Raw genomic sequence first — 19,639 nt, 5'->3', positions numbered from 1 at the left:
AGAGCAGAGAGTTGAATGAGTCAGCATGCTGTTAGTGAAGGCCACTCAAAAGCACACAGCTCTTACCCTGTTCAGGGGTGCCAGGATGCTACAGTATCACTGACTAACTGAACCCTCGCCAGCATTTCAGCCAATAAAACATATACACACATAAAGGAGTAGTGTCATTCAAGGTATGATGATTATAGATATAGTATAGGATTTGATGCTGTGTATGTGCATATGTGTGAGTACATGTGAGTTAAAGGCAAGAGAGAGAGAGACAGGAAGATATGAGATAGCAGTGGTTGTATTAAGCTTGCATTTATTTATCTGGTTCTACAGAAGAAATGTGGTAAAATCAATTGTCTGCCACTATGATGAATAGACATCAGAAAAAGTGGCTTTAGAAGTGAACATTTGTTTATTTCCATGTCACTGATTATAAGCTTAGCACTGACTGAATTCATTCTTAATGCATTACTCATTTTTCAATTTTAAGTATTTTATTGGCATGATTGTGTTCACAGGCATTCTTGCCAGCAATATACACAAAACAAGTAATGACAAGAAAAAGAAATAAACATTATAACAATAACAAATAATGATAAAATTAGTATTAAAATACTATAATAACCTTAGTATTATATAATAGTATTAAAAATATTTTTAGTGCCAATTTGTGAATAAATATATATAATTAATAATATATAAATACAATATAAGCTTATATAAAATATATATAAAAAAATATATTTATTATATAGACATTTATTCAACGCAGTATGAATAACAATACTCTTATTTTATTTTTACAATTATTTTAATGAATCAAACAAATTATGTAATACTATTTTTTAATAAATAATGGTTTTAAATTGATGCATTAAATAGACAGCCCTAATCAGGATACTTTTTTCATTGTTTTGGCATAAATATCCTGTTTAACAAAAATATGATTACTTAACGGCCTTAAAGGGTTAGTTCACCCAAAAATGACATTTCTGTCATTAATTACTCATGTTGTTCCACACCTGTCTTTGGAACACAAATTAAGATACTTTGATGATATAATATTATGGGCTGCTGACGCAGGAGCCGGCAAATAATGAGTCGCGTTCTGATGTAGAACCTCGAAGCGCTGGACGTAAACAGGATATGAGAATGGCACAGAAGAGAAGATATTGTTAAATAAAGTCATCATTTTTGTTTTGTTTTTGCATACAAAAAGTACTTTCATTAATGTTGAACCACTGCAGTCATGTTGACGGTTTTTATGATGTCTTTAGTACCTTTCTGGACCTTGAAAGGATGAGTCAGAGAGCTCTCGGATTTCATCAAAAATATCTTAATTTGTGTTCCAAAGATTAACAAAGGTCAGACATGAGGGTGAGTAATTAATGACAGAAATTTCATTTTTGGGTGAACTAACCCTTTAATTTTCCCTGATTTCACACAAAAACATATAAGAATCAGCAGCAAAAATTCAAAATTTAGACTATTAGAAGCAAAACATTTTTTTTACCTGGCAATGAATCTCTTCCCCATATACCTGAACTGATGTAGACACACTCTGTGTGTAAGAGAGAGAAGTGAACTCAGTACTCAGTATTAAGTTACAGGACCTCAATGTTCTAATGTGATTAGTACCATTCAAGATGACTTACTCTACTAAAGTGAAAAAGTCCATCAGCTCAGAAGTTGTGGCTTTGTTCCAATATGTAAATAAGGCATCTGGAAAAATAGTGAAAAAGTGAACAATTCATGAGTAAAAGTATGTGGACTTTGAAAATTAGAGTCATGTGTGCATGTTCTTACCTTCAGACATGCTCTTTAAGACATGGAGGAAACACATGAGCAGGTTTTTGATTTCTTCTCTGTCCAATTTATCACAGCGTAGCATAGAGCTACCCAGAGCAGAGGCTGACTGAGTCTGTCATACACACACGCATAAAGTATATAAAGACACAACAAAATACCACATCACAGAACACTGTGGTCCATCAGAAGCTCCGAGGAGAGGAATCATTCACTGTTCACCCCTAAATGAGTTTCATTGAACAAAAAACACACCCTGCCACCACATGCACAGAGCTGGAAAAATACAATATGAGAAAGACATGCAACAACCTCAAGATATATAAAAGATTAAAGAGATGAAAGCACGCACACTCCCCAGACGGGGACACTCTAGGGTTGCTCTACTTGTATGGTGTCAGTAATGCTGTTAGCGTCATTGTCGTAGAGGGCGGGGCTTGAGAGCAGTGAGAAATCCATTGTGACGCGTTTGGCTGCTCGGCTGAGAGGGGCGGAGTCCTCCGGTTCAAGGGGGAGGGGCAACACAGTGAGGGTGTGTCTACGTGTAAACCTCTCTTTCGGCTAAGAGGTCAGAGGTTAGGGGCAAGAGGGGAGGATAAGAGTAAGGATTGAATTTATGAGCAACAGCATCATGCCTCACTCTCAATCTAGCTGAATGAAGGCACAATGAAGCCATTTTTGTACTATTATTTTTATATATTTAACTTTGTTTAGTGAGCAATAGAAACAAAAAATAATTAATAAAAAAAAATCAACCCTGAGACATTTTAAAGATTATATTTACCAGTTTGTCTGTACCCATTCTTTATCAAGACATTTTAAGGGGTCACACTTAAAAATCATTCAGTACATTTTGCTTTTATTGAAATTAAAATACCATGATTTCAATGTTTAAGTTTTAATCTAAAACACTTTTTTGTATTTTAAACAAAAAGCAACTTTCTCAACATCAAACTCAATATTTTCACAATTTTATGAGGGGAATAATCTGTTATCGGTATGAATGAACTGACAACTGATATTGTGGTGCAAAGATTTTTGATAATTAAGACAATTATTATAAGCTTCAAGCTTATATCCTCCAACCCTGAAACATATGGAAGCTTGTTTCTGCCACTAAATAAAAAATAAAAAAGGTAATTGATAATTTTTATCTCACAATTCTAACTTTTTTTTCCTCACAATAATGTGAAATATAAACTCACAATTGTGAGAAATAAAGTCAGAATAGATATAAACTTGCAATGGCGAGTTATAAAGACTTTATAATGTAAAATTACGAGTTTATGTCACGTATTTCTGAGAAAAAAGTGAGAATTGCGAGATAAAAAGTCGCAATTATACCTTTTTTATTTTTTATTCAGTGGCAGAAACAAGCTTCCATAGAAACATGTTGACAATCTAACAGGGTTAGCATAAAACATGAAAAAAACCCATAAAAAATCAGTATATGTGTCACATTATACTGTAATATATAAAAATATACAGCAAAACTGAATGATACTACAAGAATACTAGGTTATCTACTCAAGTGACATATTTTGAATTGAATCCTATGCTTTACATAACATTGACAGGGTTGAAAAAAGTGTTTTTGGTTGAGGTTACTGAAGAAAACAAACTACTTGTACAGTACTTCTGAGATTATTAACATTTGGCCCTAAGGGAGAATAACAAGTGATTTCTTTTCAATTGATATGTTCAAAAAAGAAAGAATTTTTTTTAGGCACCGTTACCTATAAATGACCCAGGGAGTGAGCAATGCAACATAACAGATGTTTCATGACCTCACATGGTCAAGTAATGTATTAGACACATGTGGAAAAGATGAATACATCACAGCTCCAGTTAAAGGGCCTCTGAGAACATGTGGCGGGGGAGGAAGGAACCCCCCTGAACATTTTATGCTTCCATTTAATATTGTTTTAAAAGACAAAACAAAGTCAAATTTTATTTGAAAGGGGCTTATTACAATACATATTTTGAAAGTAGGAGATGACATTTAAACAAGGCAGATAAGAGATTATTTTGGGCCCTCCCGGTCATTCTGCTTTACCTTATCGAGGGAGCTGGTCTTCTCAATGGTCTTCTCATGGAGGCTGTTTCCCGAGTCTGTGCTGACCAGAGAACCTCGGGAGTCAGCGTGGCGCACAGAACCGATGTTGGGCGTGGAGGTGTGAGGAGAAGCTATGCAAAGAATAAACTTAATTCATATAATCTCAATTATACTAGTAGGCGAAAGACCTGGTAAGGAATTTTTTTGATTTGGTCATCACTCACCAGTTCCTGAGATAACCCCAAATACATCCTTATGAAGGCTGTTGTCAAGGTTACCAACAGGCTTTTGGGGTGTTGCCGTAGAGATGCTGGCAAGATGTTCATCTCGCCCATTCTGAGGAGAAATAACAGAGTTCAACTTAACTTTTCAGATGGCATGTTAAATCTACAATGCTCAAGCGGCAATTACTAGACTGATGCGAGAGAGGAAAAGAGAAAACTAAGAACGATAAAGATGATTCACCTGGTTGGTGTTAAAATTTGACGTGTCTCTCACATTTACTCTGTGAACGTTCTCCTGTAGCAACCCAAACAAGGGTAGATAGAGTGTCGCCAACCTGGCCTGCTGACTCTACACAAACATAAACAAACATACATGGTAGAAATACAGTACAGCTCCTATATATTTGAACAAAATATACAAAACAAGATTATGTTTCAATTATACACTTCTATTCTAAAGTTTGGGGTCAATAAGTTACTGACTTAAAACATTTTTAAGACCCCAAACTTTTGAATGGTAGCGTACGTTTCAAATTAGAAATAAAAAAAGTAAGATAATCATGATAAATCATGTTAAATACATATAAAACTTTATTTCTCAGACTTTCCAGCTAATATGCATTGACATTCCAGAGTAAAACACTAAACAAAACGTCTCAGGTTATGCATGTAACCCAGTTCCCTGACAGGGGAAAACAATGCTGCGTCATGGCGTTGACGCAATGGGAATGCTTCTGCGTTAGCCGGTGTCTGAAGCACATGTCTACATACGGCAATCTGATTGCCTGAATGTATGGACGTTGTGATGTGGCATGACGAGTCCATAAACAGACACCAAAAATGCACGTCGACAGATTCAAACTTTGAGTCAGAATGTCTTTACGTGTCAATACATTTTTGTCAAAGTTTTTTGTCATTTAAAACCAATCGTTTACGTGATGCTGAAGGACCAGCACCACATCCTCTTGTACCACTGTTTGAAGAATTTATCTTCCAGAATCTGGCAGTAAGGTGTGGGAGTTCACTTTTAGTCCATCTCTTATCCTGAAATGTCCATCTTGCAGAGATGGACTAAATGATCTTCCAAAACTTACTGCCAGATTCTGGAAGATAAATTCTTCAAACAGTGGTACAAGAGGATGTGGTGCTGGTCCTTCAGGAGTCACTCTCAAGCTGTCTGTCTATAAGGCCTATAAAAACCCAGTCTTCATGTACTTTATAACACTTCAGCTTGTGATTCTTATTAAGAGCAGGTCGCTTTTTAGGATTCTTCACCTAACCTAAGTCTCTGAGATCCTGACACCTCACACTTCTGAAGACTCCAGGTAGGTTTCAGTACTGGGAAATGGTGGCGCTGGAGACTAAAGGGTTCCTGATGGTTTCACACTTAATTCTTCACCTTAATTCTTAATTATTTTGCAGTTAACGTGTCTTTTCTTCTCCAGCTGTTTTTGTATGACCTCGCTCACCCAATGAGCATTTCACTGTCCAATGGTCATGCTTTAACTTTGCAATTTCTAGTATTACATTAGTATTGCGTCCTTCTCATGAGTATTTAATAATTTTTGACTTTTCAGTCTGAGTTAAATCTCTTTTTTGGCTCATTTTATCTGTAAAAGAAAACCTGCCTAATAATTCTGCACACCTGAATATAGGGCATTCTTCATTTCCAGCCTTCATGAACAATTATATATCACTTATAAATGATTAAAAACAATATTAATAGTAGTTATTAAGATTGATGTGGATTGGAATTGGTAAAATGTGCTTGGAAAAAAATATGATCAGAAAATCAACTTGCCTAATAATTCTGCACACAGTGTATAGTCATATTTATTTGTCAAGCAAAGTTGCTAAAAAGAATCTAAGAAAATAATTCTCTTCATTATAAATAAAGGTATTGGGCACTGACCTTTGAGACATAGCGATCGTCAAATGTGTGTTTGATCATCAGACTCTTGAGAACTTGAATGGCAATCTGACGGACTTCTCCAAACTCCTGAAGGGCCCCACACACCTCCCTCAATAACAAACCCACTAGGAAGTGATTCCTGCAGAAATCATCAGTCAGCGAGTAGTCCAACTGCAGATCTATGAAGAGAGAGAAAATAAAGAGAAAGACAGATATTACACCACAGATACTAAATGTAACCTCCAGCTAACTTTAAAAAATGTTTGAAAGTTTCAGCTCGAATATTTTGCTAAGAAGACCAAAGAGCCACTGGTTGAGAAAAATCCTTTTAATGCCATAACCAAAAAATGTTCTACAGCTTTTTATGATAAAAGCAAAAGTATGGCATTGGAAACTATGCACCTAAATAACTAAACTGAAGGTATGGTACAACAAATCACAAAGAACACACATACATAAGAAGATATTTCACAGGCAGACTCAACAGTCAGTTTACAAACAGTTATTCCGAATATACAAGAGTTTTAAACACCCAATCAATCAATCAATTAATCAATCAATCAAAAGAATCTAGACCGATGAATGAATTAGCTTATGTTGCACATCAACATATGTAAGACACAGTCGACTAGGACACTGAAGAGAGACATGGACTGTGTCATTAAGACTAGACACACAAACATTGTTCAGTCACAGGCAAGCAGGACTGCTCACCTACACTTCTGGCATGAGTCTCCTTAATGTGACACAGAAAAGCTAGCACACACAAAGAAAGAGGAAACAGTGGAAAGGCATGGCAGAAAATGAGCAATAGGTACAGAAAGAAGAAGCATCAGAGAGAGGAAAGGAGAGTTCTTTTGAATCTAATTTTCCTGATGAATAACTTAACCTTTCATGACAGATGTCAGGCAATTTCTTAGACTATTTCAACAACAGCATGTGGTAGAATATTCCTGTATTTTTACCTTGAAACCTCTGAATGCGACCCTTCCCAAAAGGCATGGGCAGATTTAGAGGTACGTAGTGTTCATGATTACACACCACCCGCAGAAACTCAAACTTAAACTCATACAGCGTCTGCAAGACACAAAGGGACACGATTATATTATATTATATTATATTATATTATATTATATTATATTATATTATATTATATTATATTATATTATATTATATTATATTATATTATATTATATTATATTATATTATATTATATTATATTGATGAAATAAATACAGCCTTGGTAACATAAATATATTATATTATATTATATTATATTATATTATATTATATTATATTATATTATATTATATTATATTTATTATATTATATTATATTATATTATATTATATTATATTATATTATATTATATTATATTATAACATGACATGAGACTGCTGATAATGACAGTTCTTTTTAAATGTTAAAATGATAAATTTTTAGATTTTAAATTATAGATTAGGATTTCAAAATTACCACTTTATATAACTATATAAGTTCATACAACTATGTTGTTATTAGGGCTGTCAAACGATTAATCGCGATTAATCGCATCCAAAATAAAAGTTTACATAATATATGAGTGTGTACGGTGTATATAATTATTATGTTAAATACACACACATACGCGTATATATTTAAGAAATATTTGCATGAATATACTGTATATATATATATATATATATATATATATATATATATATATATATATATATATATATATATATATATATATATATAATTTATATTGTGTATAAATATAAATATATAAATATAACAAATATTTCGTAAATATATACATGCATGTGTGTGTATTTATATATACATACACAGTACACACACATATATTATGTAAACACAAACTTTTTATTTTGGATGCGATTAATCGCGATTAATTGTTTGACAGCCCTTGTTGTTATATGTACCTTGGGATCTCCAGGTATGAAACAGGTGATGTAATTGTTTATCTGCTTGAAGACAAATCCTCGATCCATGAAGGTAAAACAGCGCTGTAGGACAGTTAGTGAGAAGGCACCGATTACTTCACATTGTCATGAAATGATAACTCAGGACACTTCATTGATGAAATAATGGTCAGTGTTTCAGAGTATAAAATCAATTGCTTATAGTAGAGAGAGAGCAGCTCTTCTTCTGGCTGTACCTTTATGAAGACAGCCAGGCTGTGATTGGCATTGCGGGCAGCATCCAAGTTATCCTTATACTTCTGGGTAATGTGGGGCATCAGCATGTTCACCAGTGTCTCCACAGCATGGTGAAACGAAGCAGTGAATCGCTGGTTCCTGGACAGCTACACGGACAACAACATGGCTCAGACAAATAATAAAAGCAACATGGTAAACCAACTAATATAGCATCCCTTACAAAAAACATGGTAAAAGGTTTCCAAAATCTATAGATAATATGGTTACTGTTATTACAGTAAAACCTTAATATGTGATCACTTTCAAAAGTCTAAAAAGCTTTCAGAGTATTTTTAATTTTGGTTAATTTCCATTGTCAATATCAGTGGAGGCAAATACCAAGTTTTCACTGTTTTAACTAAGATATTTTTGGCGAAAACTATGGTTACCATGGAAAATGTTGAAAGGAGTACTTATGAGAGTAGCATATGATTATGTTCACCTTGACCTTGCCACTTTCCATCAGGTACTGTGCCATTGACTTCACCAGGGCTTCAAAAAAATACCACGAATACTGAAACACCAAAGTATACATTTTAACCAATGACAAATACAACTCAGAACAAACCTTCTGAGATCAAAGAGTGTTAAATCAGAGCGGTGTTTTCAGTACCTTGAGAAGCTTGTTGCTGGTAAGGAAGTCAGTCGAAGGCTTTAAAATGGATGTCATGGCTTTGGCCAGTTCTTCGTGCACTGTCTTACTGTTACTGGTTGAATAGGACTCTGTTTTAAACACGTACTGGAACAACATGAAGAAAATCATACTTTCGAAACTGTTCAAAAAGCATGACAGTGTACACACCCATAATCATGTTTAAGAGCTTGATTTACCTTGACATATGACCTCAAGTAGTGTTCTAGACCCTCCTCGTGGCACTGAGCAACAATGTGGACCATGACCCTGCAGGGGAGACAGATGAACAACAAGAGAATATGTGAAAAACAGAAAGAAGATCCCATGTTCTGATTTTGGCAACTCCTGTTCTCTCACCTGGTGGTGTTTACAGCCACATCCTCATTACTGGCGCTGGTCAGAACATGAACCAGTTGGTTTAAAATGGTCGGCAGGAAGTTGATCATAACATGACCTTCCATGGCATGAAGACTCTGGGGATTTATGGGTAATGTTTTGTTATTTAACCCAACATAATAATAATAATAATAATAATAATAATAATAATAATTACATCAGACATCTCTATGCTCACCTTGAGGTATTTGACAAGCTCACCCTCAGTTGGACGGGTGGCACCAGACTGCATACTCTGGAAATGATGGAAAAAATTGTGCAGGTGCTGATCCTGAGGAGATAAAGGGAGATGTTTAAATTACAGAGTGGGACTAGATTAATAAAGAAACTATGACAAATCATAGCAGTAGCAGCAGCAGCATGCGTAGCAGATCTAGTCCACCAAGACCAAATACATTAAAGGGTCATGAACTGCATTGTTTTATAATGTTTCCCAGGGTGCATTTATAACGTCAGTATAATTTTTACATAAAAAAAAATTGTCCTAATTTAGAAATAAAAGGCATTTTTTCGACCCTGATTTTAGCCCTCTAATTTGAACGCTGTGTTTTAAGGGGCGTGTCTGCTGGGAGACTTCTGTGTAAACGCCCACTGCTGTGATTGGCTGACATCTTTGCATATGAAATAGTATTACTCTCTCAAAAACTTTTAGCACATTTTTACTATTACAGTTCTCAAAGTTAACTAATCGTGAAAAGTGTTGATAATAGCATTACACTTAGATCCTATGGCATTATATTTAGATTGTGGCATGAAAGGTTGCAGAGATGAAGATTGTAGCCGATCACAGACATGTTGTTGAGCGCATGAAAGCAGTGATCTCGTCATTGCCACTTGATTTCTGCACACTAACGAATGCTTTCATCATATCTAACAGTGCAAACACAATGTAAGATTTGTTGAATGTAATGAGAGTCACTGATAAACTTGCACTGTTTGATTGACAGCTCCAGCAATTGTAAAGGAAGCATTCTTTGATCGCTTTTTTTTAATATATAATTTAATTACCATTTAAATAACAGAGAAACTATTAAGAGAAACAATGTGAAGTTGACCGTTTAGTCGCTGGTTTGATTTACTGACCCAGATAAAGATCATCTGACTGTACACGAATCATTAATATCAGATCAGGCATTAGAATTAACACAGTTACATGTTGTTGCATTACTGTCGAGTCCATATCGTAAAAGTTTGCAAAGCCTGTGCTGAAATGCGATTGATTTACCAAAGAATCCACAGTGAAATGTACCGAATACAAATTAGCCGTTCAAAATTTTTAAAGTTGACATTTATGTGATTAAAGTCGAGTTGACGTCGACTAGTGGACTTTAGAGACTTCAAAGATTTCGTATCTTGACCAGCGACTAGTCGACATCATGCTTAAAGCAACATGACAGAGCATTAAAGTCAACTAGTCGATTAGTTGGTGCAACCCCTAATACAAATAAGTAAAGCTCAACTGAGACATACACATTGTTGAAAATAAATTACCATATTCCCAGCATTAGGATCCTTTGAAAGGTAATGTTATTTTTAGTCCTGTTTTGCTCTTCTCTCCATGTCAGTGGGTGGAGCTAACGTTGCAATGATGATAACATCATAATGTTAATAACATCATAATTAGGATATATATCCTTTATAGTCATACCTGAGTGTAGATGGTAGAGACCAGATGTGTGGACACTCTGAAGAGAGGACGTCCTCCATCCACCCACTTTATCTCAGGACTAGAGTGCTGCAAACAACATCAAGTTTAAATGGTTTATTTTAATAATACAGACAGATCATCCACTGAAAGATCTATTCTTTTATTATTATTTCTCATAGATAGCAATGAGATTAAACAAAGGGCAAAAGCTGCAGTAGCATGCCTTCTCAGATTTGTTAATTTTTTTTTTTTTTATGTCATTATGTATGTGCTAATGTGATTTCAACAAAGTCAGAGATTTCAATACAAACTCAAAGATTCCTCATTCAATTCTCAAAGATGAAGTCTCTTACGTAATTTTAGGAGAAATATTAAATATCTACAATTGATTTATCAATGAAAAATAACTGAGAACCCCAAAGAGTCTCCTGAGCTATGAAAAAGCAACCACTGAGATATAAAAATTACCTGCGTAAAACTAATACTATGCAACAAAATCCACTGAGACGAAAGGTCAATAATAATTAGATCTTGATAATCACAAAGTAAATCCAAATAACAAATTAGACTAAATTTTTTACATCGTAATACCGTTGTAATACCCATGTCATTATACAAATTTGTGTCCTCATAAATCATGAAAACAAGCACACACACACACGCACACACACAGAGAGAGACTCAACAGATACAGGATCACATTTGGTCCGCAAATGGCTGCAGTTTTTGCCAAGATGGGAATGTTTTTGTTATGACTGTGCATAGTGGGTCTACCTTGCTTACACCCTCCTGGCAGCTGAGGTAACCATTTGGTAGGTTGGATGCCACAGAGATGTGTTGCTCACTCATAACAACACGACCATCTTTAAGCAGAGGAAGCCAGGCTGAGCCCACTGACAGAGAAAAGGACAAAAATGAGAGTGTGTGAAAGAAAACATTCAGCACATCTAAAGATTACACTTCATTGGTTCTGTATGCCTCTCTTTGATAATGCAGCAGAAATATTATGTATAAAATGTCCCAAAGATGCATCTACCCCATGCCTCAACACATTAGCCTTGTCACTGTCAGCTTTATTCAGCATGCTGTACCTGGGGTCTCCACTATATCCCGTTTCTTTGTGCTGCTGTCACAGCTGATGTGGTAAAAAGTGAAGAGCAGGTGATGCTTTTCATGAAGCTGTGTGGGCAACTCGATTTTTATCTGCAGTACATATACACATAAAACAATATGATTAAAAGAAAACTAAAAAATGTGAAATATAAAAATGTAAACACTGTAAACCTAAATCTGAATACCCTGTTGAAAAAAACAGCATATGCTGGTTAGGTATGTTTTGAAGTATGGCAGCTGGTTTGAGCTGGTTTAAGCTGGCGAAGTGCTGGTCCTAAGTTGGTCCTGAGCAACTAGCTCCAGCTCAGGACCATCATAAACCATCTCATAACCAGCTGCCATGCTTCAAAACATACCTAACCAGCATATGCTGTTTTTTTTTTCAACAGAGTATAGACCCCTTAACACTAGAACTACCAAGGCAGTCATTTTGACCGTTTTAAAGATTTGCAATGTAATAACTTTGTTGAAATAAAACCCATATAACTACAGTTCCATGACTTTTCTTAAATTAATGTAAATTTTATTTTAACATTGTTATTTTATTAAAATTACAAAACACAGAATTCTGAGTATTTCTACCTTGAATGGCCATAGCGGTCAATTTGACCGCACATATTACAGGCGTTGTATCTCCTCAGCGCTATTTCCCGCCATTAAAGATGTGCGTAGCTGTTGCCTAGCAACCTTTCTCTGGCAGTTTTGTATGCTTTTGCTAAGCTAAAACTTAGCTTTACCGTCAAAATGGCAACAAGAAAGAAAATGACTGTCACTGAGGTTTTATCCTTGCTTGAGAACATTGATGATGCAGAGTCTGATGGAGGAGCAGAGAGCGATGTCTCTTGGTCTCTTGACAGTTCGTCTGACACTGATTCTGAGAGTGATTCAGAGATAATTCCGGTTCGTAAAAAAAGATTTTCTAGATTTCATTAGAGGCTGCATAAAATTGTTTCTGATTCGTGTGGTCCAAACATTTCCGATAATGCTAAAGCATTGTAAACTCCAAAAGTCAAAATGTATTGAAAAAAGACAGATGTAATCATTTCCAAAATTCACAATATGTTTTTATCTAACAAAATATTCTGCTTCATTTTATATTTGTTGACATTTTGACTTTCAAAAACAACATTTTAACTGCGGTGAAAAACTTTGATCTCCAGCTTGCCGGATGCAAATTGCGGAAAGCAAATTGCGGCATACACTTTTGTGGGAGGTCTAGTAGCTCTTACACAATAATATCACGAACATATTATATTATGTATGCTTAAATTACCCCACATTTTTCATAAAACATGACCATAGAAGCTTTGAAGTAAATATAACATGACAAAAATGACATTCACTGCTGTCTGGTATGAACAGTCAAAATGACCGCTATTGGCAGTTCTAGTAGTTATAGAATTCCGGTAGTGCTAGTGTTAAAAGTTTGTAAACATTGCAACGTTTCCTGGTGGGCGGGGCTTAGCTGGAGGCAAAAAGAGGCACTGGACTCAATGTTGACAAGCGTAAGCTAGCATGTTTTAGGAGGGATTTATTAAACATAGATACAGAAGAAGGTTCAGAACTGTCCGAATATGTACTGTCACTGACTCTGCGGGACCGTGACAGCTATTTTTGTAAATTAACTTACGTTTTGGATATTTCCTAGACAACATGAATTACTTTTGGGTGTTTTGGGCAATTTTGTCAAGGCTTATTATTGTCTAATGTAACCTAACACTGGTGGATTATTTTAAGAGACCGAATGTGCGAATATAAAACCAACAAGTGTCTGTACGCCGTTTTGCTTTCAACCACAATTATCTTTTTGATTTCTGTGAAGGAATGTCTGCTGGGATCTGGTAAAACTTTAGTTTTGAACCAAAAGTCCTGTTCCTTCTATTCTGGCAGCCAAAAACACAACAAGATGACATTTTAAAGTCAAAACCTCAAACTTTTAGTGCACCCGCTATTAGTTCTTATTTATGTTTTGCCTCCAGCTAGAGCGGTGACGTCACAGTGACGTAGGCGATTCTATACAGTGATAAAATCTCTCATATTTGGATAGCTGGCCCACTATTATCATTATACTAAAGAAATTAACTACCAATAAAAAGCATTTTTGAAATTCAAAAGACCACTAGTGAGAATTCTTTCATTTTAATACAACATTTCCCATTAGAAATAATAATGTATTATTATGAACATACAACTGAGTGAAATGTTAGAGTAAAAAAATTCTTGGTATTTTCCCCTTTTGCTAAAATGTTGTTTTTATTTTCTGGTTTAAATTAGATTTTAATTTTAAACCTCAGATTGTCAATATACAGTCTCACACTTTTGGACTCCAATGTATAGATACTTTCTCCACTATAATTATTTCCTGCATTGCCCCCTGTAATATGTATTTCAGTGCATCATTCATCACCTCATCATAGAACTCTGGGTTTTGCTGGTGGTGCAGTACAGCTGCATAGGCATGTTTGGTGAAGAGGGGACCTCCTGGGCGACCATAGATACACTACACATAACAATGACATGCATAAACATGGAGCAATATTATCTTCCGGGCAAATTAAAAATAATCTACACTGTTTATAAATCTTGGGGCAGATGTATACCTTCAAAGGTTGAGCATCCTCTTCATCCGACTCTCTGAATTCCACACATACTGCAATGTTCCTCGCCTGAGTCACATAAGAGAAAGAAAAAACATGAAACAGAAGTGCGGCAGGTGTAAACAGAGCCTTCATTACTCTAGCCATTTCATATGTCAGTCCATCATTTTGCAAGAAACAGCTGACCTTGGCGAAAGACTTCTGGTTGTCATATTTGAGGTGCTTCGGATAGACATATAGATGATTGTTGTAGGTTGTGAAAGGCTGAGAGCACTTGGCAATACAGGGAACAAACTCCTCCACCTCCAACAGAACACCATTGCTCGGCCCATTACTTTCAAAAGGCCTCACTGGGATGTAGGATGGAGTGACACAGTCTAGCCAACAGAGAGGAGAAAATTCAAGTTCAAGTGGCACACAAGGAGGGCATACACAATCAGGAAATCAGGGTAGAAAATATCATCAGAAAAGATGTGCATTAGTTTAGGGTTACATTAACAAATATTTTGAAGACTTACTAGCCATATCAGGAGGAACATTATCAATGGTCACATCCAGGTTACCCAAGATGACAGGTAATTTAGCCATCTTCTCAGGTCTGTGGACACAATTTTAACATATACTGTACATTTATTTTAGAAGTTCATGTCTCTGTAGGTGGACTGAAAAAGTGTCCCTCTGAGAAGTACTACAAAACACATTCCTAACGGTGAGACAATCCACAGCTGGAAATACATTGCAGAGGTTATGAAAATACTTCCACTTAAAATCCATTGTTTTAAAGGGGACCTATAATGCCCCTTTTGCAAGATGTAATATAAGTCTCTGGTGTCCCCAGAATGTGTCTGTGAAGTTTCAGCTCAAAGTACCCCACAGATCATTTATTATAGCTTGTCAAATTTGCCCCATTTGGGTGTGAGCAAAAACATGTTTTTGTGTGTGTCCCTTTAAATGCAAATGAGCTGCTGCTCCCAGCCCCCTTTCCAGAAGAGGTCGGAGCTTTAACATATGGCGCTTCAGTTGCTCAACAACAACAAAGCTGGAGAATCTCACGCAGCCAAAATGAGGATTGTCAGTAACGGTGTTCAGCCTTACATTGTTCAAACCGACACTGATGGAGAGACTCAGGAAGAAGTAACAATTTTCAGAATGAACCTGGATGTTTCTGAATGGTTAGTGGATAAATTTATGTAGTTGCTGTGGAGTTGATTCAACTCATCCACTAGCATGTGCCGTCATGTTCATCTTTTGTGCAAATCCAGTGTTGAATTGACCCTCGTTTGTGAAGCAGTCCGGCGTAAAATGACAGCATGACAACAACACTCTACTACAACAACTCTTCCTCTTCTCTAAAGCAGCCCAACATGGCATCACAGATGTTGTTTATGCTCAAACAGCAACATTACACACTAACTAAAGTGAAAAAAGTGAAATCATAATAATCATAATCAACCACCCCTTTAATAGATTGAAACTGCTGTAAAATGGACAAGAAACATCACAGTGAAGACAAGACTGATGACTTGAGGTGAATACTGACTTCCTAAAATCCGCCAGCAGTTTGAAAAGATCCTCTTCTGAGAGTTTATTACTGTCTTGCCGGTACAGCGCGGAGAACCGAGCGCTTTTATCCAGAGTCCCTGAGGCATCTCTAAACACAGGCCTGTGGAAAAGAACAGAAAGATTAAATATTGTGATTGACAATACACAGAGAGAATAACTGAACATTTCCAGAGAGTTTTGGCTCACCGGGCTGCCCATGCGAAAGGCATCCTGTACTGGCCCAGTCTGCTGCAGGCCATCTTGGCATTCTTCAGAACCTTCTGGGCAACCTGTGAAGCAAAACACACAAAGTGTTCCCCACAACCTCTCGAGAGATATTTTATTAACAGTAAACTGGGCAGACAGCACTTTCCTGGGAGCCTTGTGGGCTTTTAGTCGGTAACACAGAGTAGATTTTGGCAGGATATTGCAAGGGTCATTGTGGGATGTGGTAGATTTGTTAGTATGTTTATGAATCCTAAGTCCTGATTATCCGTCTCCTTATCCCTATAATAACCACTTATTGTTCTGATTGACATAGTGTATTTGGTACTTCTGTTTTGTTTGTGTATATGCTTGGATCAGCTGTTTTGTTTATGTACAGGATGTGTATGTGGTTATGTTAGGCCCATTGCCTTGCTGGAGTCGGAGCTCTTCATGTAGGGCTCGGCGCAGTGGGTAATGCCTCCCTGCAGAACCTTCTCAATTCGTGCCACCAGAAAGATGTCAGGGTGAGGACACATCACAGAGAAGACACCCTAAAACAAAAATGAGCAAACAGACTTTTCTTACTGTATTATATTTATGTATTGTTTTTCCAAATATGGATGTCCCCAGATGTCCCTAAAGGGAGGTTAGATATAGCTAACTTCTGAGGACAAACTGTCCCTAAAGTATAGCTAAGTAAACTAAACACACACGAACACACACACACACACACACACATGTTTGTTTTTGTGAATTGTGGGGACTTTCCATAGACTTCAATGCATTTTACACTGAACAAACTGTACATTCTATCCCCCTACCCTGCCCCTACCCCTAAACCTAACCCTCACAGGAAACTGTGCAAACTTTTACTTTTTCACAAAAACTCATTCTATATGATTTATAAACCCATTTACATTGTGGGGACCGCTGGCTGGTCCCCACGATGTAGGTGAACTCAGGTTTATATTACATCATGGGGACATTTGGTCCCCACAATGTAATATAAACAAAAGCACACACACACACACACACACACACACACACACACACAAATGTTGGATTTTTATACTGTACAAACTGTATATTCTATCCCCTAACCCTACCCCTAAAGCTACCCATCAGAGAAAACTATCTATCTATCGTTTTGATTGACATAGTATATTTAGTACTCCATCTATCTATCTATCTATCTATCTATCTATCTATCTATCTATCTATCTATCTATCTATCTATCTATCTATCTATCTATCTATCTATCTATCTATCTATCTATCTATCTATCTATCTATCTATCTATCTATCTATCTATCTATCTATCTATCTATCTATCTATCTATCTATCTAATCAGGGGTGTAATCACAAAACTGTTTTCAACGGTTTTGAAGACATGGTTCAGCACGGGTTCGGTACAGCAGGGGGGAGAAAACTAAATAAAAAATTGCTTTTTTTATATATTAAACAGTGGTTTACTGAACAAAGTCTCTGTCTTTAAATTAAATCAATTAAAACTAAACGTTTCTCAAAGATAAAAACAATTACCTCTGTTAATTCTGTAAACTATATAGGGAGCCCTTACTTTGATATTAAAGGTTAACAAGGTTAACAACTATTAGCCTAAATTCAGTTGCTATTTATTTTTAGATATAATAATCAACACTCAAATAGCAAATTGTATGCAAACATGTGAAGTGCACATAAGGCAGTTTTTGCATTAACTTCTAAATCTAATTATAACATTTTAACTCCACTTCGTTGTTGAAATATAATAATTTACATAGACAGATTTTCATGACAGATTTATTTAAACATACATTAAATAATCAAGACATCACTAACAGGTTAAGTAAAATATAATGAATATATAGGCTAATATAGTGTATATATTTAGCGAAAGAGTTAATTTCTCCAGTGAACTAACAAGTTGTGGACACTGAATGACTTGCCTAAGGTAAATGTAATGCTACAGTGCTAGTTGAGTATTGATGTCTTTCCACCGTTGAAACACTGATTGAGTGATTACATGAGAAATTATACATTTCCGTAAGTTGTACTGTATCTTTCGACATACCTTCAGATGTTCATTCATGTTTATTCTGTAACTAGCATTAAAGAGGAAGAGATGATCGCATTCACTCGCGCTGCCGGTTGAACTGAGGAGCATGTACAGTGATCTGTCACGCCACAATAAAGAGCATCAAAACGCCATTTTTTGTTTGAATTTCATGATAAAATGGACAGAATTTGAAAGACTGAGCTTCTTATTGAAAGGAACAAAATGTGGAGCTTATTGCAATTATTGGTGGTTAATGGTGGACTACAATGCTGTATTCATCGTATACACGTGTACTGAACCATGAGACAAGTACCGAAAATTCACAGGACAAATCTATCCATCTATCCATCCATCCATCCATCCATCCATCCATCCATCCATCCATCCATCCATCCATCCAACTTTTTCACAGATTGTTCAGCCCTCTTACTTTTTTGGGATACTGCAGCATCCCCTCCAGCAGTTCACTGGGCAGCATTTCTCCATGAGGTGTGTCCACCGCTCCGTTTATCTGCATGCTCGGTGGTGGGATCATGGATCGGACCAGTGGGTGGTTTAGATCCACGTGAAAATCTGCAGATATTTTTCTACTGTTCTGCACGTCAAACAAGGAGAGCACAACGAAGAAGGGCTCCACCTGAAGAAAACAGTGAAAGCTGCATCTACCCTTATGAAACAAAAATATATGGGAATATACTGGAAAACATAATGTGATCTATTACATATTTTCATGCTTATATTTTTTTCAATATACTGCTTTATATGTATGGACCATGTATATATTGATGCATAAATTAAGACAAATCTGCACTACATTTTTACATGCAATAGCTTAATTGATACACTCAATTAACTAATTTCTCTTTCATGAGTTAAAACAAAACTTTATAACATTAAGCTGAACACTTATTCGTGAACTTTGTATAAAAAATGTGTGATGGTATATAAGAAAAACGTTTTGTATTTTTGAACAATTGGCAAGTCATGGTGTGTGCAAATGAGACTATACAAATATAAATATAATTACAAATATATGGATATATATCACAATAGATATTTTCCTCATAATAGTGTACATACTGCATTGCACATTGTTCCCATAAAAATGTGAATATATGTGTATAGTACCACCATATATACCATATTTTATCACATGTACATCTATATATTATGAAGTGTATCACTGAATATAAAATTACATATATTACAATATATAAGTAAATATATTGTCACATTTTTCAATATATGAAAAGC

At 35.8% G+C, this 19,639-nt stretch overlaps 1 protein-coding gene across 3 annotated transcripts in view; it reads right to left on the bottom strand.

The window, feature by feature from the left end:
- dock9b (dedicator of cytokinesis 9b) overlaps positions 1-19,639 on the bottom strand; it is a 116,444-nt gene that overhangs the window by 27,249 nt on the left and 69,556 nt on the right. For all 3 annotated transcript variants that reach the window (XM_067374850.1, XM_067374851.1, XM_067374852.1), the window contains exons 12-37: positions 18,816-19,022; positions 16,756-16,878; positions 16,328-16,410; positions 16,119-16,241; positions 15,097-15,176; positions 14,765-14,955; positions 14,582-14,647; positions 14,389-14,481; positions 11,960-12,071; positions 11,643-11,761; positions 10,869-10,955; positions 9,399-9,491; positions 9,182-9,297; positions 9,022-9,091; positions 8,804-8,929; positions 8,633-8,704; positions 8,151-8,297; positions 7,915-7,998; positions 6,955-7,066; positions 5,990-6,168; positions 4,319-4,426; positions 4,078-4,189; positions 3,854-3,984; positions 1,798-1,912; positions 1,647-1,713; positions 1,505-1,552 (exon numbers count right to left, since the gene is read on the bottom strand). In XM_067374850.1, the coding sequence (XP_067230951.1) occupies positions 1,505-1,552; positions 1,647-1,713; positions 1,798-1,912; positions 3,854-3,984; positions 4,078-4,189; positions 4,319-4,426; positions 5,990-6,168; positions 6,955-7,066; positions 7,915-7,998; positions 8,151-8,297; positions 8,633-8,704; positions 8,804-8,929; positions 9,022-9,091; positions 9,182-9,297; positions 9,399-9,491; positions 10,869-10,955; positions 11,643-11,761; positions 11,960-12,071; positions 14,389-14,481; positions 14,582-14,647; positions 14,765-14,955; positions 15,097-15,176; positions 16,119-16,241; positions 16,328-16,410; positions 16,756-16,878; positions 18,816-19,022 (2,864 nt within the window). The remainder of the gene's footprint in view (positions 1-1,504; positions 1,553-1,646; positions 1,714-1,797; positions 1,913-3,853; positions 3,985-4,077; positions 4,190-4,318; positions 4,427-5,989; positions 6,169-6,954; positions 7,067-7,914; positions 7,999-8,150; positions 8,298-8,632; positions 8,705-8,803; positions 8,930-9,021; positions 9,092-9,181; positions 9,298-9,398; positions 9,492-10,868; positions 10,956-11,642; positions 11,762-11,959; positions 12,072-14,388; positions 14,482-14,581; positions 14,648-14,764; positions 14,956-15,096; positions 15,177-16,118; positions 16,242-16,327; positions 16,411-16,755; positions 16,879-18,815; positions 19,023-19,639) is intronic.

Source organism: Chanodichthys erythropterus, chromosome 21 (genome assembly GCF_024489055.1).
Source record: "Chanodichthys erythropterus isolate Z2021 chromosome 21, ASM2448905v1, whole genome shotgun sequence".
Taxonomy (NCBI): Eukaryota; Metazoa; Chordata; class Actinopteri; order Cypriniformes; family Xenocyprididae; genus Chanodichthys; species Chanodichthys erythropterus.
Note: the sequence above shows the minus strand (reverse complement) of the source record. Positions and strands in the feature narration are given on the sequence as shown.